Below are 27,301 nucleotides of genomic sequence, written 5' to 3'. Positions count from 1 at the left end.
CGGTAAGCATCTCGTGTAGATGCACCCAGGAAGTGAAATCAAATAACATTGCACAGAAAAACTAGAAAGCAGGAAATAATATTTCTATTCACAGCATTATGTTAAAATGATAAAATCATATTACAGACATGACTTGGTTGACTGTATCTATAAACAGTATGAGCATTGAAAGAGCTGGTAAGGATTTTTTGTTTGGTCTACAGCAGCTTATAGTTGGCTCACAGATGGCTCCTGTCTCAGTTTAGTTTAATCCAATAATGCTGCTTTACTTTGTCCTAAACTGCATCTACAAGTGGGCTTCTTGAGTGAAAAATAGCTGCTTCTTCCAGCTAATACTGACATAAGGGACATAACTGCATCATTCCTTTTACTCATGATGCGTACACATGGCTCTCAAGATCAAAACTGCTGACACCAAGGTAAAGAGAATCAAGTTTGTATTACATTTTAGGTCACTGTATAGTACTTATCGTATTAGTCCATTACAGCAGGTATTTAAAAAACAATTGCCTTTATTCTAACAGTCTATTTTCCAGTAAGCTGCTCCTGAATAATTAACTGAAAAGTATACTACCACATCATTTATAGTTCTGGTAGCGAGTACAATATAAGTCTGATTCTAAATATATAACATTTACAAAGCATATGTATGTATTGAATCAAATCCTAAACTTGATCTTACCAGAATTCCACTGAATTTCTTCCATTCTTTCCTTAAACTGTGTTGTTATATAATAACTAACCCTAACAACTTATAGTTTATCTCTGGTTTTCAAAGAAATTACATATTAAAAAGGTTGGATTTTCAATAAAAAGAAGAAATGCTTGAGAAGTTTAAAATTGGATTTTTTTGCTAGTTTTCAAAACTATTTTTTTAAATATATAGTATGTAATATATCTAGAATTTCCCAAAGAGTTTAAACCATTGCTATCATTTATTTAACAGGCGCTTCTAACTTTCACATACCTTATGTCATAACTCTTCCCACTTTAAATGTAACATTTATATGTATGAATATAAATGCATTCATATACATACATATCTATATCTATATGCATATATTTGTATTTATATGCATGTGCATGCAAGCTTAACCTCTGATGACTACCTCATCTGTTAAGCAGTAGCCTGGGATATAAAAAGAGCAAAGGGCAACAGTTTAACCATACTGAAATCAATTGAAGTCCGATGACTTCAATGGGACCAGGATTTCACCTAGTATAATTAGAGATCAATAAATAATAAGATTACACCCTTCTTGCAAAGCTGTTATTTTCACTTAAGTGACAAGTCTCATGACCTTTATTATGGTACAACTTTACAGCTGCACACATCAGAATTTAGCTGCTAAAAGAGGGGTAGAAGATAAATGTAGAGAACTCCATGGCATGCATACCAATTTAGATAATGCAAACTTAAAATAAAACTCTGTAAAGTTTGTGTTTCAGCTCTGGCAGTGGGAATGTGCTATTTTTTGTTGCATGGTAAGCAGACTTTCAAGTGAGGTTGTGAAGTCAAACGGTATTACTACATTCAAAAAAAATTGGAGTTCTACTTGGAATGGAACTGATCAAAAGGGACGTTTAACCAACTGTGATTTAAAATAGGGTCAAGAGGTGGTACCAGGCATTTTAAACTTTCACCCCAACCTTCCATACAGTTGAAGGAGTCTAACATGTTGGTGAGTTTGGTAGGTGGCAGAGGAGTATTTTTAAGTTTATCTGATGCACAAAGTTATAAACTAGGAATGATCAAACTGTTTTTTCGTTTTGCATCCTACCATACCATAATAGTTTTTGTAGGGGAAAGCTCCATGCATGAGAGAACATACTTTGTTTTATGCTTCTTTCATGGACTAGACAAACGTAAAACTGAAAAGCAGTCCACTAGGTTCATACTACACTTAGGTCTGCTAATATTCTGTAAAGTGCTCTGTGCTTTTTAACTCAAACTTTTGTAGATTTTAGGACAGAACGTATCATTAGATTATCTAATCTAATCATCTGTGCAACACTGACCATAGTATTCCATCCATTTACCCTTGTCCATTAAATCATGTTTGATGTAAATGTATCTTCTATAAAGGCTTCTACTCTTAGCTTCTGGACAGGAAGATATGGCAAATCCACCATTTAACTTGGCAATTTATTCCACTGGTTAATCACTATTGCTGCTAATATGTATGCCTTATTACTAATTTCAGTCTCTCTGGCTATAAAATCCAGTCTCTTCTTGTGTGTTCTCTACTAGGTTAAAGACCTTATATTTTCTGCCCATAAGATACTTAACCAATGTAATCAAGTAGCCTCTCAATCTCCTTTTTGGCAGAAGGCATGGCAGTGTGGCACTTTAGGCTAGGTAGACTTTACACATTAAGAAGATTGGCTGAAGTGTCTCACTCAGAGGGTGGTGGTGGATGAGTCATATTCGACCTGGGGGGAAGTGGGCAGTGGAGTCCCCCAGGGCTTGGCCCTTGGGCCCGCGTTGTTCAATCTCTTTATCAGTGATTTGGATGACAGGGTGAAAAGCACACTGTTTAAATTCACTGATGATACCAAAATTTGGGGTGAGATGAGCACACTAGTAGGGAGGGAAAGACTGCAGCAAGACTTGGATAGGTTACAGGGGTGGGCTAACATAAACAGGATGCATTTCAATACTGACAAGTGCAGGGTGCTGCACTGGGCAGTAGTAACCAGCAGCACACTTATAGAATGGGAAACTCCCTTCTTGAGAGCACAGAGGCAGAAAGGGATCTTGGAGTCATTATTGACTCCAAGATGAACATGGGCTGACAATGTGAGGTCATGGTTGGCAGGGCTAACCGCACCTTGTCGTGCATCCACAGGTGCATCTCTAGCAGGGCCAAGGAGGTGATCCTCCCCCTCTATCCGACACTGGTCAGGCCACAGCTGGAGTACTGTGTCCAGTTCTGTGCGCCCCACTTCAGGAGGGATGTGGACAACATTGAGGGGGTCCAGAGGAGGGCCACCCGCACGATCTGGGGACAACAGTGCAGACCCTACAATGAGAGACTGTAGGACCTGAACCTGTTCAGCCTTCACAAGAGAAGGCTGATGACAGTCTGATGACAGTCATCTATAAACTCACTAGGGGGGACCAGAAGGGTTTGGGAGAGACCTTGTTTCCCCTAGCGCCCCCGGCATAACAAGGAATAACGGCCACAAGTTGTTGGAGAGTAGGTTTAGATTAGACATCCATAAGAACTACTTCACAGTTAGGGCGGCTAGGATCTGGAACCAACTTCCAAGGGAAGTGCTGCTGGCTCCTACCCTGGGGGTCTTTAAGAGGAGGCTTGATGCATACCTAGCTGGGATCATTTGAGCCCAGTTTTTTTTCTCCTGCCCTGGCAGGGTGTCGGACTTGAAGATCTATAAGGTCCCTTCCGACCCGACTTCTATGATTCTATGAAGAAGGAAGAAAGTGCTCTAAAGTTGTAACTGAAGAGACATTCACAGCAATTAGAACGCTTCAAAAATGGTGGATCATACTCTAAGTTAACCCTGGATGGATGTGTACTAATTTAAAGCACTTTTCTGTTAAAATACTTTTTTAACATCTGTGCCAGATCCCATTGAGGTTCAACTTAGAGCGAGGTTGCCACCATCCCAGGTCTTGCCTCAGGTACACCTAACTTTCTCTGGCCAATCCAGGGCTGGTTCTGCCCCCATAGATTTCACTGACCCTAGTCAGTGACAGCCTCTGATTCCAGCCTAGTGCACAACCTTACTAGGAGGTGCAGGGGGTGGGAGAAAGGTGGGTGTTTTGTCCCTACAGCCACTCTGGCCCCATGGTGCACCTCAGCCCAGCCAGGGAGGCTGCACGGGAAGGGCTTTGGGGTCTTTTCCTCCACAGAAGCTCAGGCCAGGCACTGTCAAATTGTTGCTTGGCAAGGGGGGGCACTGCAGGGAAGAGCTCTAGGTTCTCTTCCTCTGCAGGTGTCCCTGCTGAGCATGATGCAGCCTGGGCAGCAGAGCTTCAGGTAGAGGGATCTAGGGTTTCTCCCCTCCCCTCATAGCTGCTCTAGCCAGCAACATGCCATGGTGTAGTGGGAGGGACGCTGCTTTGTGGGGGGGGGAGTGGGCTGCAGAGGAAAGGCTCCAAGTTCTCTTGGCCAGACAGCAGCACATCACTACCTAGTGAGTGGGGGGCTGCTGGGGAAGGGTTCCAGAGTCTCTCTTCCCAAGTCTGCCCCTGCCAGGGCATGCCGCAGTGCAGCACAGTGAAGCCCAAATGGGAGCACTGCAGGGAGAGGAGTTGGGGTCTGCTGACAGTCACTGCTAGAGAGGACAGGACTGGGGAGAGGGACCACTCAGGCAGCCTCCTAAGAGGTGTGCGGGAGTGCCCCTGGCAGCCAGGGTGAACAGGTTCTGAGTCCCCCCTCACTGAACAGCAAACGTCTGTTCGGTTTGCTCATGCTCTAACTCAGTGGTTCTCAAACTTCTTTTTTGTGGGCCACTTGAAAATTGCTAAGGGTCTTGATGGACCACTTAATAAACTTTTTTTGTTGTTCTACAAATCAAAGCAAACAGCTCATATTTTAGTATCGCTAATCTTACCTTTCTAATGCAATGGTTGTGCCTGTTCTTTTGAACAAAGTTCTGGGAAGTCAAGTGTAATGTTTCTCAGGTTTAGCCTCAGGTCACTTTTCTGCGGACCTCCTGAATGGAGCTTGTGGACCAGTGGTGGTCCGCAGACCACAGTCTGAGAACCTCTGCTCTAACTTATAGCACTTTAAGTAAAGCACAATAGTTGGAGCACTTCTGCCAGAGGCTTTTTGAATGTCTGTGCCTTAGAAACTAACTCATCCAGAAAAGCATTAGATTTTGTAGGTGTGACTTCATCAGATGTTATAAATAGATATTCTATATATTACTGGAGGTATAATAATATACTGTTATAATAAGGTATAAGACTATCCAAGTCCTACCAATGTCAACTGAACTCAATTGACCCTAGTGATAAATGAGTGTGCTTATCATGTTTAAGTACTCAGCAAATTATAGGATCTTGTCTTTTATTTGTACTCTTCCTAGGTGTCTTTGTATTATTTCTGGTCTCACTTAGTGAAATATGTAAACACAAATAATTGAAAATGTGATTTATTCATGCTTTAGATCATTACTAAAGTTACTAAATAAGATAGACACTCTTGTTAGATAGTCTACACCCCACACACTTAATTAATACTGTCATTTATCATTAGGCATAGTCTGTGGTACTTCAGCCAAATTTCAAATAAATCAGTGAAAGGAGTAGTGTTATGATTATCAAGAGTTTTTTTAAACAACTCCATCATTTTATGACTGCTTTTTTCCTAACTATTATTATGACCCTTATATAAATGAACATTGTGGAAGTCAGGTGCCCTTTGTACTCTATTTGACCCTTCATCATTATTCAAAAAACATTTCAGATGCACATAAAAATCTTTCCACTGACTTATCTGGACTCTGTCACCTGAGATGAGTATTATTTAGCAAAGTGGGCATGACTTTTTGATTAGTAAAAATTAATCTCAGGCTGTTAATTTGTTGGGAGCATAGCATAACCTAAAAGCAATTTTTCAGGTCATCTGAAATATGCGGTGGCTTAACACATTTGGCTCCCTGCCAAATTAAACAGCTACAATTGTGGCAGAGCCCAGGAAGTTTACACAGAGAAGGGCATGTTGACCATTCTTTCAAAAACAAAGAGTGCCACCTCTACAATTTACTGTCTGCTGATATCCAGTGCTTCCTGAGATCATTTGGTGACCTGCTAATTCATTTTATGCTGCGGTAATTATTTATCTGCCATTTAGACTGGCTAGTCAGATTTTTAGAATGTACTGCTTGAATTGAAACTTTGGCTGGGGGAGAGAATTATGTCACTTTTTCATACATCTTGAAGGTGGTGCATCCAAGAAATGAATTTATTTAATACAAATAAAATTGTATGGAATTATAATTTTCTTTCCAAGAAAAAAAAAGTTTTAACTAATAAGTCAGTCAGTGTGGTCTCTGAGGAGACTAAGAAATGAAAATACAGACTACAGTTTTCATGTTTAATATTAAGTACACAGGTTCTGTTAATAACTAAACTAAATAAGAGAAAGATGGTAAAATATATAATCATATTGTAAGCTTTTAACAAAAATATAATTGTATTATTATATTACATAGATTTTATTTTCCATTTTTTGTATTGTTTTAGCAATATCTGTACAAAACTAAATAAAAGAAAGAAGTTGTGCCACTTGTCAACATCTCTGAAAATATAGTCCCAAATCATCCCTAATATAATTAATTGTATACCTTCAAATAACATATAAATAACAGAATTCAATACTTTTGGTATTGTATCCAGTGACTGTTTAATGTAATACATGTGAAAAATCTTTAGAGCATTGTCTAGTTCTCAGGTCATCTCCCTTCTCAGATTTATGATCCAGCTATAAGCAATGACAGTCATTCTCTTCCTTCCCCTGGACAAATTGAGTGTCAGCAGGAGTTAGTTTCCCTATCCAGAATAAGAGCCAGGTGGAAGCAAAGCACTAAAATCCTGGGTTTTTTGGATCTAAATCTGTGCCAGATTCTACCCACATATCTTTAAGACAACTGTTTTATACAATAAGTGAGAATGAAATACAATGACAAATCCAGGGGATGGAAATAACCTGTATCAGAGGTGTAGTACACTTGTTTGGTGCCCTGGGCAAAGCAAGGTGGGGTGGAAGGGCAGGATAGTTTTAACCAGACTCCTCAAACTGGTGGCAGCTGCTACCGCAGCATGGGCTTAGGCTGCTGTGGATGGGCATAGGTCACCTACATACCAGATACAGCAGCACCATGCTACAGGCTTCCTAGGGGCCACCAGGCTGGTATCCCTTCTAAATGGGCACTAGGAGCCAGAGCCTTGTTCACCCACTCCTTTTAGATATGCTACTGATCTGTAGAAATCTTCAGTTGTTTAAAATGGGGTCCGTGACTATGCAGTATCCATGACATAATGCTGATATGAGTTAATGTCTGTGGGCCTCTTAGAAGTGTTTTTTTCAAGAATTCAGTAATTACAGTACTCAGATCAGAACACATAAGCTGACTGTTACCAAATATATAATTTAGAGTTAAAATTGAATCTAAAGGAAATTCAAACCTATTAAGATACTGAAATGCACATTTAAAGCACACAAAACAACTTTTAACTCCAGCAATACAATAACATGGTGAGGCAATAAGCATGAAATAACAATTAATGCATAACAGTGTTTGTAGACCCAGATTAGGTTAAATTGTATGTTAATTCATCCCATCTTGTTTTAACTACAGGACAGAATTAAGGCTGTATACAGATTTTTTTAATGGGTATTTCAATTCTTGAATATATTTGGATTTCTTTTTAATTTAAACTTAACTCTTGCTTTAGGGATAAATGAAACAACCTAGCAATTTTTTCTATTTAGGATAAGGCCTAAGGATCTTCGCAATGCAAAATATAGACACTGAGGTCCAGGTTTTACTCCGCCTATTAGGCATGTAAGTGCCTTTGGATTCTACTGCATCCTGTTCAAGTCCTGAAAATCTATGAATGTAACACTTTTGTAATACAGATTATATTGCCTTTAAGACTGAGTCACAAAGAAGTAGTTAGGAGGAGGAGAAACCACCCACCTTTTGCATTAATTGTTTTACAGGGACTTGAGCAGAGTGGAATAGACTTACATGTAGGCACCTAAATCCATTTGTTTACCTAGAAAGTGAAATATAATCTGGCCCTGGATAAACTGAATTGCTTTATGATTTTTAGGTTGTATAACTTGTTATATAAACATCAATAACCTGTTTACTGTCTACTTTATTAATATAGACTTTTCTTATAATTTGTAATTTGTAAATTGCCTTGTTTTTTAATTGTACAACTAGCAAAGGTTTGGAAAAGCATAACAAAAATGACAGACCTATAAAATATTCTCATCTAAAAAAATATTAGGATTATTTACTCTTGAAAAAATATAAACAGGGAGGTGCACCTTTTATATAGGGAACATAAAACAATTTGTGATACAGAAAAGGTTGACTGGGAATTTCTCTCTCTTTCACAAAGAAAAATTCAATAAGATTAAGAGTGGGAAGTTAAAGATAATAAAATTGTGTCATTAAACTGTGGAACTCATTGCCATATAAGACCCCTGCGAACAAGAATTCAGCAGGATTTAAACAAATGGATTTTTATATGGATATCAGGAATATCTAGGACTATCATAATTAATTACAAATTGTTTTCAGAAGTATGTTAAACCTTGTGCTTCAGGGCTTAAGACAATCTCTAGCTATTAGAGATCGGGAGGAGAGCTATATTAGGGACAGATTATCCCATAGCTGCCTACTTAAGCATTCCTCCGAGGCATCTTGTTCTGGCCACTGTTAGAGATACGATATTGGATTAGCTCAACTGCAGATCTGATCCACTATGGCAATTTCTATAGTGGAATTTTTGTTTTTAAATAACAATTCTTTATATGTACGCAAAAAAAAAAAAAAGTAAACTAAACTGAATGTTTCCATATGATATTTCTAATTGTTTAAGGATAGGTAGCATAAAACTAGAGCTCGTAATTCTGCCCTCAAGATTTTCTTATGGCAAACCAGGTTTTTGATTTCATGAAAATGACGATTGAAACAGTTCGCTTTCCTCTTGTCAAAGAATGGAAAATATCAAAACTTACAAAAGTTCAATGTGTAACTTTGTGACACAATATTGACATTTTCTCTAAGAAAAAAGTGTCCGCATCAAGTGTCAAGCTTAAGGTTTTAGATTTGCTTTTTTAGAGCCACTTTGTTGTCTCATCCTACTCTAGAGCAGTACAAAGCAGCCACATATCATGAAGGCTACATTTATCATTAGTATACTTGTTGTGGAGCCGTTTTAGAGAGGAGGACAGTAGTGAGAGAGAATCAGGATGTGTTACAAGGGGAAGCTGATATCTAGGAGAGGGGCTCTAATTCCAGTTTAAAGGCTAACCATTCTTGTTTATGTTGTCATGCTATGTGTTTTTGTAAGTGAGTGAATCCCTTTCCCTCTGAAGAAGAAATGTAGGAAGAAGAAACCTCTCCCTGATGGACAGGGATGAGTGAGTGGTGAAATATGGAAAAAGCTTTGACGATATCTGTGAAAACTGCAGCAGTAAGAAGACACAGCTCCATGTCAGTGCAGCAATGGAATCCCTAAACTCTGTTAGGCTTTTAATTTTGATAACTGAGTTTGCTGGAACCAGAGATTTGAATAATATCAGTGGCTTCTGGTTTAACACAGAAAGTACAAGAGTACACTGATTTAATAGATACTGCTGCTAATAACATCTTGTGTGCCCCACTCCTCACTAAGGAGAAAAAGCAAGAAAAAGTGAAAACGGCTTTTATGACCAATTTTATAGGCAGACAATGCAGGAAAGAGTCAATTTTAATAGGAAGTACAAGGAAGAAGGGAAACAAAACATCTGGAGCTTTTATTTCTGTAGTTCAGCGTCTTGGTTCATATTGCAAATGTGAAGTATGAACAGAAAAGCTAATAAGAGCCAGGACAGTTATAGACATAAGAGACAACACTTTATAAACACAGTTTCAGGCCAATCTAGGACTCCCTTCAGCAAAAACTATAAAGTAAAGACATATGAAACCATAAAGAAACAGCAGTGGGATTTACTTACTTGCAGCATTGGGGGAGAGTGCCTGAGACAGTACTATCACAATAAATACACAATTGTGAAAGAAGCAGTTGGACCTAGTTTACATTTCAGAACAATATACAATTAGAGATCAGAATGCCAAAGAAGTTTGGAGGGAGAAATGAAAAACTGTAGAAGACACGGCAAATCACTGTGAAATGGATATCAACGCTGTCAGGTAAAAGATGCCAAAGAAAGGGGCCATGAACAAGGGTTTCCTGGAATATCATCCAGATCACTGGCAGTAATGGAAATTATCCAGAAATTATCCCAAGCTGAGGCCCACAGTTGAGCCAGGAAGCAGAATATGCTTCAACCTCCAACTGACAAGTGGACCTGTAGCCACTGTGCGAAGGCTTGATGGTTGCACATCCAGCTCTTCTCCCACACCACTGCCAAGCACCATCGACTGACTGATTTTGTCACCTTTCCTTTCGTCTGTCAAGATGTTGGATGGCCATAGGTTTTATTTTTAGAAAGTATGCCCATGATAAAACACTACCTTGGCACACAAGCACGGACATATGTAGTTACAACCTTAAAATTTATACTGATGCAGCATTCACTGTAGTTCCAAGATACCTGCATATGGTCTAAGAAGACCAATAAGATTTTATGTGTGTCTAAAAACATTACATTAGATGTTTATGGCCAGTTCTGTGGAAGACTGGAGAAAGGGCAGAAAGTTTTTCCATGAGTTACATGAATAACACAAGAACTAACGACTCCACTAGCAAGGTTACTGCTCTTTAATAACTATCCCTTGGGGAGGAACAGGAATGAAACAGTGAGAACCAAACAATACTATATATCTTGGCAGGGTTCATAAAGCTATTAAGGGAGTGCAAAATGAAATGGGTGTTATCAAGAACAGGAAGAAGGTAGGGTAGATTTGCATCTTATAGAGAGATACATAGCATAAGCTCTCACGAGCTCAAACTCACTTCATCAGATGCTGTAGAAGGACATGAATAGAGCAGTGAATAAAATGGAGAGAGTGATTTGACTACAAAAGGCAAAAAGGGAGGCAGGGAGGGGAGAAAGGAAGAGAGGACAGTACTGAGAGCAGCAAACAAGCAAGCAATAAATCCATATGAACAAAGGGCACAGATCAAAGTTACATTTATCACGCATTCGGCCCCCTAAAAGCATTCTACAGCCATTCCATGACACACATGCACAGTCATAGTAACTCTTGTTACTGTGCAGTAGCATCCTCGGATGGCTTTTTGGTGATGCTGACTATGCAGTAGCTCATTATTACTGTGCAAGCATCACGTCATGTTTTGTGTCATGCGATGCTACTATGCAGTAGTAACAAGCTGTTGTGGAGTAGTAACAAACTACTGTGCAGTCAGCATTTCTTGTGTAGACACAGCCTGAGAATGCCAAAAAACAACACCACTTATGTTACAACGTCTGTCCTGCAGAACCAATAGTCATTCTCAGCTGTAAACACAACCTGGATATTATCGTGCAACGGGCTGATAAGGGGAGGCCACTGTTATCATGTACAAAACATCATACATAAGTCAAGAGACAACTTTACAACAGAGAGTTTTACAAACTTCTGACTGAGGACCCCACAGAGCAATGCCAGAATGAACTAGATAGACTATTAAAGGATCTACCTTAGCAAACACAGGATAGGATTACTGCTTCTACCTCCTGGGAGCCGAGGCCTGACAACTTTTACTTATTATCCAAGATCCACAGACCTGGCAACCCAGGATCCCCCATCATCTCTGGTGTTAGCACCACGACAAAGGGAGTTTCAGGGTATGTTGACTCTGTTGTGTGCCACTGGAGCTGTTAGCTACTTGAAAGACACCACATATTTCTTAAAGAAATTGAACACCAGAACAGATTAACACCAATCTGTCAGAAGCTCCAGAAAGAAACAAAGGTCTGTGGCAGGATACTTGGATTGACCAACTTGGATTGATCTCAGAGTAGCTGTTCTTAGGTGGAAAAACTTTAAAAAACAATTTGAACAGTAAACTGAGGAACAAGAAATCATCCACAGTGCATTGGGTGAAGTGTGATTAAACAGGGACTATGGATTCTTATCCCATTACCGGGATTCGTTTTTGTGCCCCTTTTTTCCCTAGGGACTTATTGCTTGCTTGCTTGCCTCTCCCAGCTTTGCCCCGCTTCCCCTTTCCCCTCCTTCCCTTCCTGCCTTTTGCATTCAAATTACTATTGCCATTTTACATACTTTTCTATGCTTGTCCTTGCACAGCACCTGATGAAATGAGCATGACCTCATGAAAGTTTTCACTGTGTATATCTCAGATTGAGTTAGTCTATAAGGTGCAAATCTTATAGACTTCTGCCTGACTTCAAACTAACATAGAAAACTACCTGTTTCATTATCAAAAACTCCCTTTTGATAACAGAGCCATCCCCACATACGTAGAGATCACATGAGAAAATAAAGAGAATATAAATTAAGTAAAAAGAAAAGAAGATTTAAAAAGAGTAGAAGATACAGGGTCTATTTCTTCAGATAAAAGAGCATATAGGTTGGTATACAAGACAACCCTGGTACCAAAGCTCCATGGAAAAATTATTATGTATGTGTACCTTACACAATTTAATACAATATGAGCAAAAAAGATGTATGTTTTTTGTGGATAACTAGACATAGGCTTAATTATAAGAAATCAAAGTATTGTCAGAGTTAGCTGCTACAGCATGATTTTAGCAAATCTTCCTGACTAAAGAATCTGTATCATTAACTGTGTTCATCAACCCATTTGGAAGTTATTGTTTTACTCGGCTTCCATTCAACATATCCTTAGCAGTGGAACGTTATCAAAACATAATGTTTCACATTGTGACCTGACTGCCTTCTGTCCTTTACCATACAGATACTATATTATCTAACAGCAGCGATACAGATAAACATGAATGACCTTATTTCACATGCTTCCAATAAATTGGCTTCACTCTGAATGGGAAACATGAATCTGGATAGAAGATAAAATTGATAGGACGCATAATTAGCAGATGGGGAATTCAGCTTGGCTCAGTCTCTGAGATGTTTCTTCTATAAGAAGACTCTTGAGTATGACAGAACATTTTAGCTCATCTAACAAAACTCTTAAGAGAGCTTCTTAATGGCCAAAACCTTTGAATCAGGGGAAGCCCACAACAAAACATTAAAAAATAAAGATCTAATGGCACCTCCACATGTTTTTGCACAACTCCCAGTAAACTATCTAGCAATGTTAGCCATGGCTGCATCTTCATATGTTCTAGGACCTGGTTCACATTAAAACAGCCAGAAGGAGACCTGTGACCTGTTGCATTAGCATCAAGAAGCCTCAGAGACACCATCGGCCACTCATACAAATGGAACAGGAAATTGCAGTGGTCAGTTGGGCTTTGGAATGGCTCACTGCATATTTATGTAGCCTGGATTTTAATTAGAAACAGACCACAAGTCCATAATGCCACTGTTGGGTTAAAAGCCAGAGCCTGGTCTTCCATGAAGGATTCCATGGATTCTGACTACAACTGATGAGACTTACCTCCACTACTGAACACCTACCAAGGAGAGCACTTATGGCAGTACTATCCAGAGCCTTGATGAAGCAGTTATCAAAGGGAGAAAAAAAAGTTGCTTTAGAGAAAGATGTTAAAGCTTGCTATGAACTTACCTTGGCAGCAAGCCCAAAATCTGACAGTTGACTTAGCAGATAAGTACTGAAAAACTATCGGCTGAGACTTGCCAGAAAAATTGTCAGCTCTGCCACAGGATTTCCAATAGAGCTACTATGATACTGGCAGGGCTGAAATGATGTTCTCATGACCAGTGATCTGCTCTCAAAATTTGATTCATTTTGATTCCTACAGGCTTTCTATAAAAGATGCTCTCCAAAATTCATGAGGGAGTATGTGAAGATAATAATCTGCTGGGTGCCCTGGTCTAAGCAAGCCAATTAAGACTGTAGAAACCTTGCAGGAAAGCAATAAGTTAACTCCCCCTCCACCCCCCCAAATAAATACATAAATAAAGAAAAATAAACAGTCATCAGAATCATTCATCTCTACAAAACTACTGGAAAGACCTTGGCAGCAGAAGGCAACAGCTGTTTTTCTGGAAAGGGCACACACATACATACCCACACATTTACATTACTGTGCATTTGAATACATTCAGTTGCTTCTCTGGATAATGACTTGCCTCTACTTCGCTCCTCCTCAGTATGTGCTGATAAGAAACTTAAGTCATTTTGGTAAGAAAGAGTTTGCAAAGCTTTCTTATTCAATAATGCACCATAATGTATTCCTGAAACATTCCTAGTGTTACCAATGGAAAAGAGGAGAACAGTGCAGGGTTTTAAAAAGACTTCTGCAAAAAAATAGTGTGCTCATCTATAATACTATTGGAATATGTCCCGCAAAACTTCAGATGGAAAGAAGCTTAAGGACACCTGTATCTCATTCTGATTTATCTTAAAGCTACTTACTGAAATAAATGCCAAATAAAATTTGGCAAAAGTAAAATTTCAGTTTTCAGCAGAGAACAAAACTACTATCCAGTCTGAGAGCAGAGAACAGGGTACAGCTGAAAAGCTCCCAAACATTTGAAACCATTTGGAATTTGTCAGAAACTCCTAGACCTATCTAGTAGACTTTATAAAAAGATGTCTACAGAGGAATGAGGCCAATATTCAACATCTCCTAGCACAACAACAGGGTAAGGGCTGTCAGGAGATGAATTCCCTCTGAAGGGAATGGAGAGATACAGCTGACTTACGCTTTTCTGAAAAAGTTAGTTTCTAAGTGCCACCCTGCTCTGCTTTCTGCCTTCTAAGAGACTGAATTCAAATGAAAGTGAATTTCACATGAGAATTCAACAGAAATAAGAACATAGGCCAGAGCTGTCCAACTGGCAGACTGAGGGTGCATGCAGATTGTGAAAGGTTAACTTGGGGCCCCCAGGCTCCCATTGCTCTACTGCTGCTGCTGCTGGACTCTCTGGATTCCCTCTCCCTCCTCCAGCTTCTGCTTTCTTCCCTACTATAGAGGCAGGGCAGGGCAGCATTTGATAACAGATTTAAATACCTGATGATAGTTGTAAAGGGGATGGTGATAAACTATTTTCTGTGTCTGCAAGGGACAGGACAAGAAGTAATGCTCTTAAACTGCAACAAGAGAAACTTAGGTTCTGTCCTAGAAAGATATCTCCCAATATGAGGCTGGTTGAGTATTGGAACAGATTACCTAGAGGTGCTCTGTCTGGGGCCTCCATCTTTGGACAGTTTTAGGAGCAGGTTAGGCAAACACTTGAACAATATTATTTAAACAGTGAAGATTTTGCCCTGAGCAAGGACTTGGACTATGTGACCAATGGAGCCTTATTTTTCTATGATTCTATGAATAACTGGTCTGAAGGCATACAACTAAAAAGGAAGTATTCTACAATACATAGTTTATATTAAAAATGAAGGGGAAAGTACAGAAATGTTTGGAGTTGGTTTGTTTCAACCCCCTTCAACAAACATTTTATCTCATAGCAGGGCCTTTATGCAAGGTGATTTCAAAAATCCTGTCCAAGTATTCTATTTTAAACATAAATAATAATATTGTTACTATGATCAATTTTTATTCTGTAATTTTAGTGTGTTTGTATAGGACCTTTCTGACCAATGCAGATAAGGCAATAGGTTTAATTTAATTTCTCCTTTACAGGCTGTTTTGCTGAATCTGTTGATATGCACAATAGTTTTCTACACTGTGTATTATGTGGTCCTTAGCATTTGTTTTGCAGCATTCAGGTAAGATTTTCTTTATTAATATGACTGAACATAAACAGTATTTCAAATGGTATACTGTCTGATGGAAAGGAGGAAAAGTTGTCCAAAATAGGATTGCTATTTACATTAGAGTACCTGCCCCTCCCTTGAAACTAACAAATTAGCCCTTCAGTTCAGAAATTTGTATTCTCTGCTAGTTTTACTTAGCTTCATAATTCTTGATCAAATCAGTTCATACGCACAAACATATCAACTGAGTAAAAGGGAAAAGAAACCAGCTTTAAAAAGAAGGTTTTAAATGTGGCAGAAAGATAAGCTGATTGCTTCAGAAAGACATTTAGGTATGTAGAGTCAAGAAATCCTCACTTTTATTTATAAGTGGCAATCACAGGTACAAACAAGGCTATGACACATAATGAAGTTAAGGAAACTTGTAAACTCCTCTCCTCAGGATATGGAATTTAGAATCTTGCTTAAATAACTCTTGTGTAAGCTACAGTATGCAATGTAATTAAAACATTAATATGTGGTCACATATATAAAGTTTTGTGAGTTACCTTTGTTAAACATTTTCCTTAAACTCTTACAGGTTGAAAATGTTGGATGGATGGGCACCTTTTGACTTTAAGACAAATCCCTCGTGGATTAACCCAAATTACTTAGGTACCTTGATTTTTTTTTTCTCAGTTTTTATGGAACCAAGAAAATAGGCTGGTTGTGGACATACTTGTCAACCCTGTGAATACATACATACATAATTCAAGACATTTTAATACTGCCACTTGGGTTTAAATAAGCTCATTGACTTTCTGATCAGCTAGCATTTAACTGTTTGCTCATCTCCTTTGAACTCTTCAAGAGGATGTCATTTTATAAATCAATACAATAATTACTTATCACCTCAGTAATGCATCGCTATTCCCAAGCTCTTTTTCCAATGTCATGTCTCTCCACTGGACTACTCCACCATGAACAGCAAGCATTCATCTTTATTACTTCATCTTCATTATAAATCAATTATTTTTTCTCTGTAATATTGTTGAGTCTAATCTCCTCCTGCAGCAAACTTTCCTATGATTCACATCAGATTCATATTTTAATATGGCCTTATGAATAACCCAGAGTCATAACCAAAAGCTGAGTGTCTAGGACAGCAGCAAATTCTGGCTGCTGTTATTCCACTGGTACATTTGTGCAACTGTGGTGACAGCTGATATTTGTCACCCCTCCTCCACCTTTAGTCAGTGCCTAGCATGACTGCCCTGGTCCCCCATCATAGTTACACTATTGGAATAATAGCTCAAATACTGAACTCTTTACTCAGTTTTTACTCATGCACACCTTTTATTGACTTCACTGGCAGTTTTATCTGGGCAATAAGTGAATGCAGAGCTGTGACTTTAAGTTTTGGTCCATTGCCAGTTCAATGCACGACTGAAAAAGGGTATGGTTTGCACTAGTTCAAATCCCTTTACATATCTGCACAAAATCATAAAAATGTGACCCTTTCCAAAACTATTACTGTCTTCCTGTAGGGAAAAAGAAAGAAGCATTTACATAAATTAAGCTTCAGCAGGTTTGTAATCTATGTTGTAAAGGAGAACCACATCAGCAGGAATTAGAGCTGTTCAAATGTAAATTGTTTAGATCATCATCTTAAACACATACAGGAATAGAAAGAGCAGTGATATTTGCTACAGTGCCATTCTGATTTGGTTTTAGAGGAAAAAAGAACATTTCAATTAAGCTAGCAGAAATATGGCATTACCAAGAAAAAATGTAGAACTTACACAATTAGAATTAGTTTGCAAAATAACTAATGCAACTACTGCATCTCAACATGATAGATAGGATTTATATTTAAATTATGACATTATAGGTTGCCACATGACAACAATATATGAGGTACTAAACAAGACACATTGAAGACATGGGGAAGAATTCTGTTTCACCTAGCAGATGACAGAAATATAATTTGTGACCAACTCTGAGTTACTCAGCTGAAGTGTATGGGTGGTTCCATTACTTTCTCCGAGTTAGTGTCCCCATTATAGGAATAGGACTGGCCTCAAGAGACACACAGATCTCTATCTATTCAATAATGGGGGACCTTATGCACCCTAAAAGGGAAACAGAATGACTCCTACTCTTGAGTCAGGTAAGTCGGAGTTGGTCACAAGCTGCACTTTGGCTATCCAGTAGGTTAAGCAGAATTATGCCCATTGTTTCTGTGCCTTTGGTTTTTAAGAATTACCATTGACTCATTACAAACTGATGGCACAGTATAGCTCATTATATTCCACACAAGACAGGAGGAGTACTACTCAACCACTGAGGAAAAGAGCTGGTTTATCAGCTGCTCTATATGGGCACGTCTACAAGTGACGCCATGTCACTATAGCAACGCACTATGGCAATGTAGCATCAGTGGGCACAAGCTGTGATGCCACAACTATGTCACTATAGTGACATGCTCCCTCAGTATAGTGCATCACTACAGGAACGTAATAACAGTATGGGCTGTTATTGCACCATCATTTAGCATTTTCAAAAGGAAGTACTAAATGACAGCATGGTAACAATTACGTCATAGGGGCATATGTAGATGCGCTCACAGAGTAACAGTCTTGTACAGCAATGCTTCTCAAAGTGGTGGTCCAGGGACTGGTGCCTGTCCGTGAGCCACCGGTTTTTGGTCCACAGCGAGTTGCCAGGAAAGAAAGAAATATATTTGCCAGTCTGCAGCGAGTTGCCAGGAAAGAAAGAAATATATATTCACCAGTCCGCAGCGAGTTTCCATGAAAGAAAAATATATTTTCAGAAGCATAACATTGATATGTCATTGCGCCACAGTTCATACGTTCCAACACTCCAGGTGACGTCACGTTGTGCGAGGTGAGGAAAGAGAAAGAAACAGCTGGTCGTGCATTTGTGTAGCACTGTTACACACAGTTGCTGCCACCGGCTGAACCGGGCACTGGTCCCTGACCCACTGGAAAAAAAATTGCCGGTCCACCACATTGGATAGGTTGAGAAGCACTGTTGTAGAGCATCAAGATTTATCTACTTTGCCTCATACAGGGCATGTCTACACATGCAAATGCTGCAGCATGGGTTTACTCCACAGTAATTTACTCCAGATTTACTCTGGAGTAAACAGACCCTGGGCAGGTGTCTACATGTGTGTGCATTTGGGAGTAGATTTTCTCCCACCCAGTTCTGCCCTCCTACAGCAGTCAGGTGGAGCTCTAGCCCCCCCGGGTGCTAACCCAGAAGCTGGCAGGGAGCAAGGGGCCAGGAGACAGCTGTCTCCTGGCAGGGACTGGGAGAATGCTCCCTGCTCCTAGGAGCTGCCTGCTGCTGGGGTGGGCTTTGGTGGTGAAGTCCCAGTGGGGGCAATGTTCCTCTGCCCCAGCAGCAGGAAGCTCCCAGCCCTGGCTCCCCAGTCAGCTCCGCCAGCAGATTGGGGTAGGGGGCTGGAACCTGCCCCTGCCCTGCAGCAATTTCCAAGTCCCATGCCTCAATCTCCCAATCAGGACAAAAGAGTCATAAAAAGCTGTGAGGCTGGGACCTGCCCCAGATTGGATCAGTTCCCAACCAGTCCCAGGCTGCACAGAGAAGTCTGCATATGCAACCCAGAGCTGGCTGGGAACTGCCTGAAATGAGACAGTCCCCAGCCAGGTCCAGGTTGTATGTGAAGATTTCCCTGTGTGGCTTGGGGCTGGCCAGGAACTGTCCCGGTCTGGGGCAGATCCCAGTTAGCTTCAGTTCGTCAGGGAACTCTCCCTATGCAATGGGTCAATCCTAGCTCCGCTCTGCAGTTACAGTCATGGAGTGGGGGTTGGGAGCTCACTGCTACCAAGGCAAAGGAACAAGCTGCCTGGGCTCTGGAGGTGGAGCCTACCCTGGAAGCAGGCAGTTCCCAGGAGCAGGGAGCAATCTCTTACTCCCTGCTGCCTGGCTGACGAAGAGCAAATTTGCTCCCGGTTGACTGTCTACATATGCCTTACTGTACAGTAATTACTTGGCAGTTAATTTACTATTTGCAAATTAACTGCTGAGTAGAGCAAATCACTGCACAATAACAGACTGCACATGTAGATGGTGATGCTTACTATGCAGTAAATTGCTCTACTGCACAGTAAAGCATCTTGTGTAAATGCACTGTCATTGTAGCTATCCAAGAAACACGAAATCCTCCTATTTTGGTTTTGTTATACCATAGAGAAGTAGGTGCAGCTTGATGCCTGTGTATCAAGGCTGAGGGAAGATGTGCTTATCTAGCATGCTAATTCCATAGGGGTGGCTTGTGCTAGTCCTTTGGATTCTCTGCTTCATTTATACTTTATTCTTCATGTCTGTTCTTTATAACCATCTGCCACACAAGCAAAATAACACAATTGAATGTAACAGAGAATGCCCCTCTGGCGGGGCACTAGGTCTTAACATGGCTGCCTCCCTTCAGTGGATGTTCTTTGTGCCTGATTGTGTTCCTCTCTCCTCCTTGAGGTTCTTTCTGGCTCTATGCCCAAGGCCCCTTTGAGCCTGTTGGCTCTACTCCTGGGGCCAGCACGGGTTCCCCTGTCAAGCAGAGGTAATCATAGAGTCATAGAATCATAGAAATAGAGTTGGAAGGGACCTTGTAGATCTTCAAGTCCTTCCCCCCACCTCGGCGGGAGAAAAACTGGACTCAAATGAGTCTAGCCAGGTAGGCATCAAGCCTCTTCTTAAAGACCCCCAAGGTAGGAGCCAGCACCACTTCCCTTGGAAGTTGGTTCCAGCTCCTAGCCGCCCTAACGGTGAAGTAGTTCTTGCAGATATCTAATCTAAACCTACTCTCCAATAACTTGTGTGCATTATTCCTTGTTATGCCAAGGGGCGCTAGGGGAAACAAGGTCTCTCCCAAACCCTTCTGGTCCCCCCTAATGAGTTTATAGACTGTCACCAGGTCCCCCCTCAGCCTTCTCTTGTGAAAGCTGAACAGGTTTAGCTTTTCATTGTAGGGTCTGCCCTGTTGTCCCCAGATCATGCGGGTGGCCCTGCATTGGACCCTTTCAATGTTGTCCACATCCCTCCTTATGTGGGGCACACAGAAGTGGATGCAGTACTCCAGCTGTGGCCTGACAAGCGTTGCATAGACGGGGAGTATCACCTCCTTGGTCCTGCTAGAGATGCACCTGTGGATGCACGACAAGGTGCGGTTAGCCCTTCCAACCATGACCTCACATTGTCGGCCCATGTTCATCTTGGAGTCAATAATGACTCCAAGATCCCTTTCTGCCTCTGTGCTCTCAAGAAGGGAGTTTCCCATCTTATAAGTATGCTGCTGGTTACTACTGCCCAGTGCAGCACCCTGCACTTGTCAGTATTGAAACGCATCCTGTTTATGTTAGACCACCCCTGTAACCTAGCCAGGTCTTGCTGCAATCTTTCCCTCCCTACTAGCGTGCTCACCTCACCCCAAACTTTGGTATCATCAGCAAATTTAAACAGGTTGCATTTCATCCAAATTGTTGATGAAGAAATTGTACAGCGCGGGCCCAAGAATTGAGCCCTGGGGGACTCCACTGCCCATTTCCCCCCACGTCGAATATGACCCACCCACCCCACCCTCTGAGTACGACCCTTGAGCCAATCTGCAATCCATCTGACTGTGTAGGCATCAATGCCACAGTCGCCTAGTTTTTTAATGATGATGGGGTGGGAGACGGTGTCAAAGGCCTTGCTGAAGTCAAGAAAGACTACGTCCACGGAGACACCTCCATCCATTGCCTTTGTGACCTGATCATAAAAGGCAATCAGGTTGGTCTGACATGACCTGTCCCTAATGAAACCGTGCTGGTTGCCCTTGAGCATCATCCCTGAAGCCGACCCATCGCAGATGTGCTCCTTGAGGATCTTCTCAAAGAGTTTCCCTAGGATTGAGGTAAGACTGACAGGCCTATAGTTGCCCGGGTCCTCTCTCTTCCCTTTTTTGAAGATGGGGACCACGTTAGCTATCTTCCAATCATCTGGCACCTGGCCCGAGCACCATGAGCGCTCGTAAAGCCATGCCAAGGGCCCTGCAATAACCACAGCTAGCTCCCTCAACACCCTGGGGTGGAGAGTATCTGGGCCTAATGATTTGAAATGAAATGAAGAAAAGAAAGAAAAAAAGGGAACCCCAAAAGGGTCTTCCTGTCCGGTGTCCTACTGTTTCGTTCTTCCCGCACTCCTGCCTATGCTTGGCAGTACACCCCTGATGCTGGTCCTGCAGGGTCTATCTCCCCTTTGCACTCCCAGCCCAGCTCCCCAACCAAGTACCTGGGAGTGTTTGGGTAAAAACCCTTTAGCTTCCTTGAGATAGGTCTCAACCTGTTCTTCTGGGTCACCGTACTGGATGCTGCATTGTTTGGAACCTGTGCCAGAAGGCCACCTCTGTTTCTCCCCCAAAACTCTGCTCTGTGACAATTTGGTTAGGATGGGCCCATCAGAGGATACATACCTTACCCTATCTCTTTACCTGAGTTGGATACATTCCTGAGGGAGGTGGGAAACCTGCTTCCTCTGCCTACATGATTGGTATCACATACCTGGGCGAGGGGCTTGCTCCCTGGGGAGCTAGGAACTGCCAGTTTGCCCAGCAACTAGTGATGCATTTCAAATTGGTTGGCTGTCAGCCAACAGGTGCTGGCCTCCATTGGACTAAGTAAATGAGGTCACAAGGTACATGAGGTAACTATATAAGGACTGCCCAGGAGGAAGGGGCAGCAGCCATGAGGAAGACTCAGAGAGAGAAGAGCTGAACCATCTTAAACTTGCTCTCTCTCTCAAAACTCATGATCAAGGAACTGCCTGCCTCCAGAGGGAATCTCCACCTGCCTCTGGATGATACTTGTGAGTAAGCTACCGAAGATCTAACTAGATATATAGCTTGCAGTAACACAGATGTGTGATCAAAGGCTACCCAGCCATGGGAGTTTGATCTATGGGATTTCTCTGATATTGCTCTACCCTGTACCCTATTCTAACCCTACCCCTTGTAACCAATAAAGTTCTCCTTTGTACCTAGTGTGGGAGACTTATTGGGAGTGGGTCTAGATTATGCCTTGGGGTCCCCTTGGTTTGGCTGACTAAGGGAGACCACTTCTGACTGAGGGAAGCATCCCAAGTTCTTGAAGTGAAACAAGTACCCTCGAGAGCTACTAGGCCTGTGTTTCCCAGGGTGCACAGAGCCAGAATCAAGCCCAGCTCTGGGTGGTGGCAGTGGAACTGCCAGGCTAGTGGGTGTGCTCCAAGAAGGGGGTCAGCCAGACGTGAGGCCCCCCTGCTTAGAGCCAGAAGATGGTCGGACGCAGTGAGGTGGGAGGCTCAACGCAGGAGCACCCCTTAGTGGCCCGCCACAGAACTTCTGTCGCTGAACCTCTTCAGAGGCATGAGGGGAAAGTCACCCCCAACACTTCTCCCCCACTGGGGTTCTGCCTCAGTCCCCTCGGTGTGAGGGAGCCTTGTTGCCCCTGCTGCCACTCGTCACCCGGGCATTCCCTGTTCATGCCAGCTCTACCCAATGCCAGCACGGAGAGACTCTGCATCCACTCTCGCTCTTCCCACCTCACTGCCAGTGGCCACTTTTATCTCTGCCGGTCAGCATGACTCCATGACATCACCCAGCGGCTTTAATCATACAAAAGCACAACTTGTGAATCACACGGGCTCTTCTCATCCTTCCGGTTTTGCTTTTTCTGCAGATAAGTGTTTTTTGTGTGTTCCTTTCTTTATTTCATGATTTTTTTCCCGTGCTGCATCTCTCGGGTGGGGCTTCCCAATTCCTCTTCTCTGTCACCCCAGGAAAACTGGCCACAGTGACATGGGCAGGAGCTGCTGGGAAATGGAGTCCACTGTGGGCCAGATTTTGTCCCTTTCCCACAGTATAAGTGCACTTCCTTGTTGCACCTGCTCTGGGTTATAAAGAGGACATTGGTTACCAGCCTTATTAATCCTAGGCCCTTTTCTTCAATCTACACTGTAATGCAACATACACAATGAGGTTCCCCTCAGGCAATTTTTTGTGGCCAAGGCTGTAAATAATTGAAAACAAATTTTAAATGGAAACATTAGCAGACCACTTGACCTTGCTGAAAAATAATCTACCCTCAATTTTACCTTTGAAAGCTTAACTGCCTATTTCTATTAATTACATGTATGGGAACAAGCTTTCCAAAACATTTGTTTATACTAATAAATACCCTGTTTTCATTTACAGTTCTTCTAGTTTCATTGGAAATTACCTACTTTATTTGTGGATTGCTGTTTGCCTTGGTTGTGGAAGAATGGGTTTGGGATTACGCTATAACAGTTACTGTTATTCATATCATCATAACATCATTTGGTAAGCAAGGATAATTTTAAATAAATGTACTGTACTATAAACTGAGCAGGACTGATCAAAATTTTCCCTTTAATTTCTTATTGGACTAACAATGGCACTTTATCAAATTCAACAAATATTAATTTCTCCTCTCTTCCATCTTGTATACAATATACTGCCATTTAAAACACAATGGCACTTTGTTGCAACAATTTTTAAATGGCAATTATCTTGCATTGTATTTAAGAGGTTTCATTTGTAACATACCAGAGACAGCATTTGAGGAAAGGAGGTGGTTTCAGCAACAGGGAGTTGTGCACCTTTTGTAAAACAAGTAACTGTTATCAGTGCCCTGACCCTTCAAGGCTCCAACCTAAGTACCTCAGTCAAAGTTCAATGTAAAACAAAGCCTGCTTCAGCAGCAAAATGTCTAAGTTAAACATGATTTCAGCTAAACCTCAGTGAGGAAAATAAAGCATTTTATCAGGTCTGGCATCTTCTCACATAGTGAGAAAGAAAAGGAAGCAAGCAAGAAAGAGTTGTCTACAGCAAATGAAGCTCATCATCAGTTTTTGCCAGAACACCTGCTAATCCCCCTATGCTGTTTACCAGAGTGCTGGGATGGCTGATTGGGAGAGATATTTTAACCCTATTTCTGCCTATTTAACTCTAAGTCAATGTTATATTATCCTGCTTCATGGCAGTTCCTCCTATGCTTTCTGGTCCTATTCCCTGTTTTGTTTTGAGTATCCAATGTGTGGAATTTCTGCCTTACTCATGAAAGGAAGGTAAATAAATAGAGATATTAGAACAAGTAGCAGCTCTGCAGAAAAGGACCTGGAGGTTACAGTGGAAAATAAGCTGAATATGAGCCCACAACGTGACCTTGTTGTGAAGAAAGCTAATGGCATACTGGGCTGCATTAATAGGAATGTTGCCAGCAGATTGAGGGAAATAATTATTCCCCTCTATTCAGCACAAGTGAGGCCACTTCTACAGTACTGTGTCCAGGTTGCGTCCCCCCTGCAGAAAGGATGGGAGCAAGCTGGAGACAATCCAGCAGAAAGCAATGTAAATGGTTAGGGAGCTGGGGTACGTGACTTATGATAAGAGATGGAGGGAACTGGGCTTATTTAGTCTGGAGAAGAGAAGACTGAGAGGTAGCCTCCAACTACCTGAAGGGCAGTTCCAAAGAGGATAGACTGCTTTTGGTGGTGGCAGATGACAAAACAAGAAGCAATGGTCTCAAGTTGTAGCAGAGGAAGTTTGGGGTAGATATGAGGAAAAACTTTCTCATGAGGGTAGTCAAGCACTGGAACAGATTATCCAAAGAGGATGTGGAATCTCCATTCTTGGAAGTTTTTAAGACCTGGCTAGACAAAGCCTTGGCTGGGATGATACAGCAGGGGATGGTCCTGTTTTGAGCAGGGGGTTGGACTAGATGACTTCCTCAGGTCCCTTACAACCCTCATTGTCTCTGATTCTATGAATTTCCTGATACAGGGCTTAAAATGGCTGATCCTGCTCTGAGTTCAGTTTAGGATATTCTCCCATTTTAGGGAGCTGGGGTATATTTTTTCCTGTACAGCATTTTATATCATCACTTCAGTTTATGTCCCTGTTTTCCTTCCAATTCCTTTTTTCCCTTTTTAGAAACAGTTATTTTAGAAGAGAGATTTTTTTTCACGTGTGAGACAATCTTCAAGAAGTTTTCAGTGTACCTTTTTTTACCTTGCAGTTATGTCTGAATTCCCTCTGATGTTGCACTGGTGGCTGGCATTAGGTATGTATGAATTACTGACTTTTTAAATTGCTTGGAACTGTGCACCAACTTAGTATTTGTAGTTGAGAAATCACCCCCTCAGTAAATTGTAGTCTTGTGGGTCCAACAAACATCTAAAGACAAGTGAGATGGTAACATTTGTATATGTGCTGCTTTCTACCCAATTCAATTTATACAAAAGAACACAGTCAAGTAGATATGGCCTAACATTTGAAATGTCTTATACTTGTTATGTTCTAAGAATAAATCCTGCTCACCTTATCAGTGTTAGCAGTCCAATTGTAGTTACTGATTTTGGTGAGGTGGCCCTGACTTGGATCTTGGCTTATACTTTTTTCATTGAAAGTAACAGTAAAGCTCCAGTTAGGGAATTAGAGATCCCTGGCCTCTTTTTAGAAATACATTACTTCGATATTTAGATGAAAAAATTGCAGAAGCCAGTTAACAAGTACTCAGGGTCATATAGAAATCCTCAGATAGATGGAGGTACACAAACAAAATTCTTGATCTTGTAGCTGGTCCTGCGTTGGCAGACACAGGTGCCCAGGCCCAGCCTGGTGGAGGATTGAGCTGAGGAGATCATTTAAAAATCCTCATTTTGTGAGTTGATGAGAAAAAATAACATTTTCAAAATGGGAAAAACAAATCAAACCAAATCCCTAGCTACATTTCATTGGTGTTATACAGAAGAGAGTAACAAAAACGATTATTCTATGTCTCTATTCATTGTAGGATTGGTTTAAATACTGTTGTAATGTTTGCATACCGCTACTAAAATTAACATGAAATATTTTTATGTTTCTTTTCAGGAGCTGGCTTAATTTCAATGATTTGTGGAGGAGAGATTTTGGCATACTGCTTGTTCAAAGACAACTTCATTTACCCAATTCTGGATGATTTTTGAAAAGCAAAAATGGAAATTTGTATCGGAGTCTATATTATTTCTATTTTCTAATTTACATAACAATCAAATGAGAGATACTGTCAAGATTGTAAGCGTGCTGTCCCCTTTGTTGCCTACAACTGTTTACAAAATGCATGTAATTAGTTTTAGTTGTTTTGGGTGGATATTTTCTCTTACGCAAATAGTTAAACATGCTCTCCATTTCTTAAAACAAACAAACCAAAAGGAAGAGCAATGGCATTAGCACAGTCCTCATACATAATCCTAAAGCAAAGCACTGTGTGAGCAATGGAGAGAGAAACATTTCAATTCAAGCATTCAGAGGCTTTATAAACACACATTTCTTGGGTCAGAATCTGGTCTTCTCACTAGAGTTGGTTTGTGCCACTTCTGTGCTGCAAAGTAACTTCAAAGACACCTTAACTGGCTTTTTGGAGACCCAGCCTTGATGAATCCCTACATAACACAGGTTTGTGAACTCTTTATAACCCATTGCATAAGCAATCTGCAACATAGGATGTATATAAGACAAAATGTAGTTTGACCAGTGAGCAACAAACTTCAACTGATTTATAGCTGCTAGTGCACCCAAGGGAACAATAGGTAGTGGAGTGTGTGAAAGGACAGTACTAGACCGCTCTAACTTGCACGGATGTCTGCTAGTTCTAGAATGGGAAAAGGCAAGTATAATTTACAGCCAACTGTGTGCCCCTTCCTCTTCTCCTCCGTGAGCTGCCAATTCCCAGAATATAGCCAGTAGATTATAAATTT

At 41.1% G+C, this 27,301-nt stretch overlaps 1 protein-coding gene across 1 annotated transcript; it reads left to right on the top strand.

The window, feature by feature from the left end:
- The first annotated feature begins 386 nt into the window (after nucleotides 1-386).
- Nucleotides 387-26,530, top strand: TMEM244 (transmembrane protein 244). The gene is made up of 6 exons (XM_090032663.1): nucleotides 387-419; nucleotides 15,432-15,517; nucleotides 16,086-16,159; nucleotides 23,739-23,864; nucleotides 25,582-25,626; nucleotides 26,436-26,530. The coding sequence occupies exons 1-6, from the start codon at nucleotides 387-389 to the stop codon at nucleotides 26,528-26,530; spliced, it is 459 nt and encodes a 152-aa protein (XP_089888789.1).
- Nucleotides 26,531-27,301: the final 771 nt, after the last annotated feature.

This window comes from Crocodylus siamensis, chromosome 1, assembly GCF_052110815.1.
Source record: "Crocodylus siamensis isolate JL-2025a chromosome 1, ASM5211081v1, whole genome shotgun sequence".
Taxonomy (NCBI): Eukaryota; Metazoa; Chordata; order Crocodylia; family Crocodylidae; genus Crocodylus; species Crocodylus siamensis.
This window is presented reverse-complemented; position numbering and strand designations above follow the sequence as displayed.

Excerpts from the sequence above, each read along its gene's own strand:
- TMEM244 (XM_090032663.1), top strand. The coding sequence starts at position 387 with ATGGCTCTCAAGATCAAAACTGCTGACACCAAG. Across the intron at positions 15,518-16,085 it reads ATTTGTTTTGCAGCATTCAG|GTTGAAAATGTTGGATGGAT; the intron begins GTAAGATTTTCT and ends AAACTCTTACAG. Across the intron at positions 16,160-23,738 it reads GATTAACCCAAATTACTTAG|TTCTTCTAGTTTCATTGGAA; the intron begins GTACCTTGATTT and ends TTTCATTTACAG.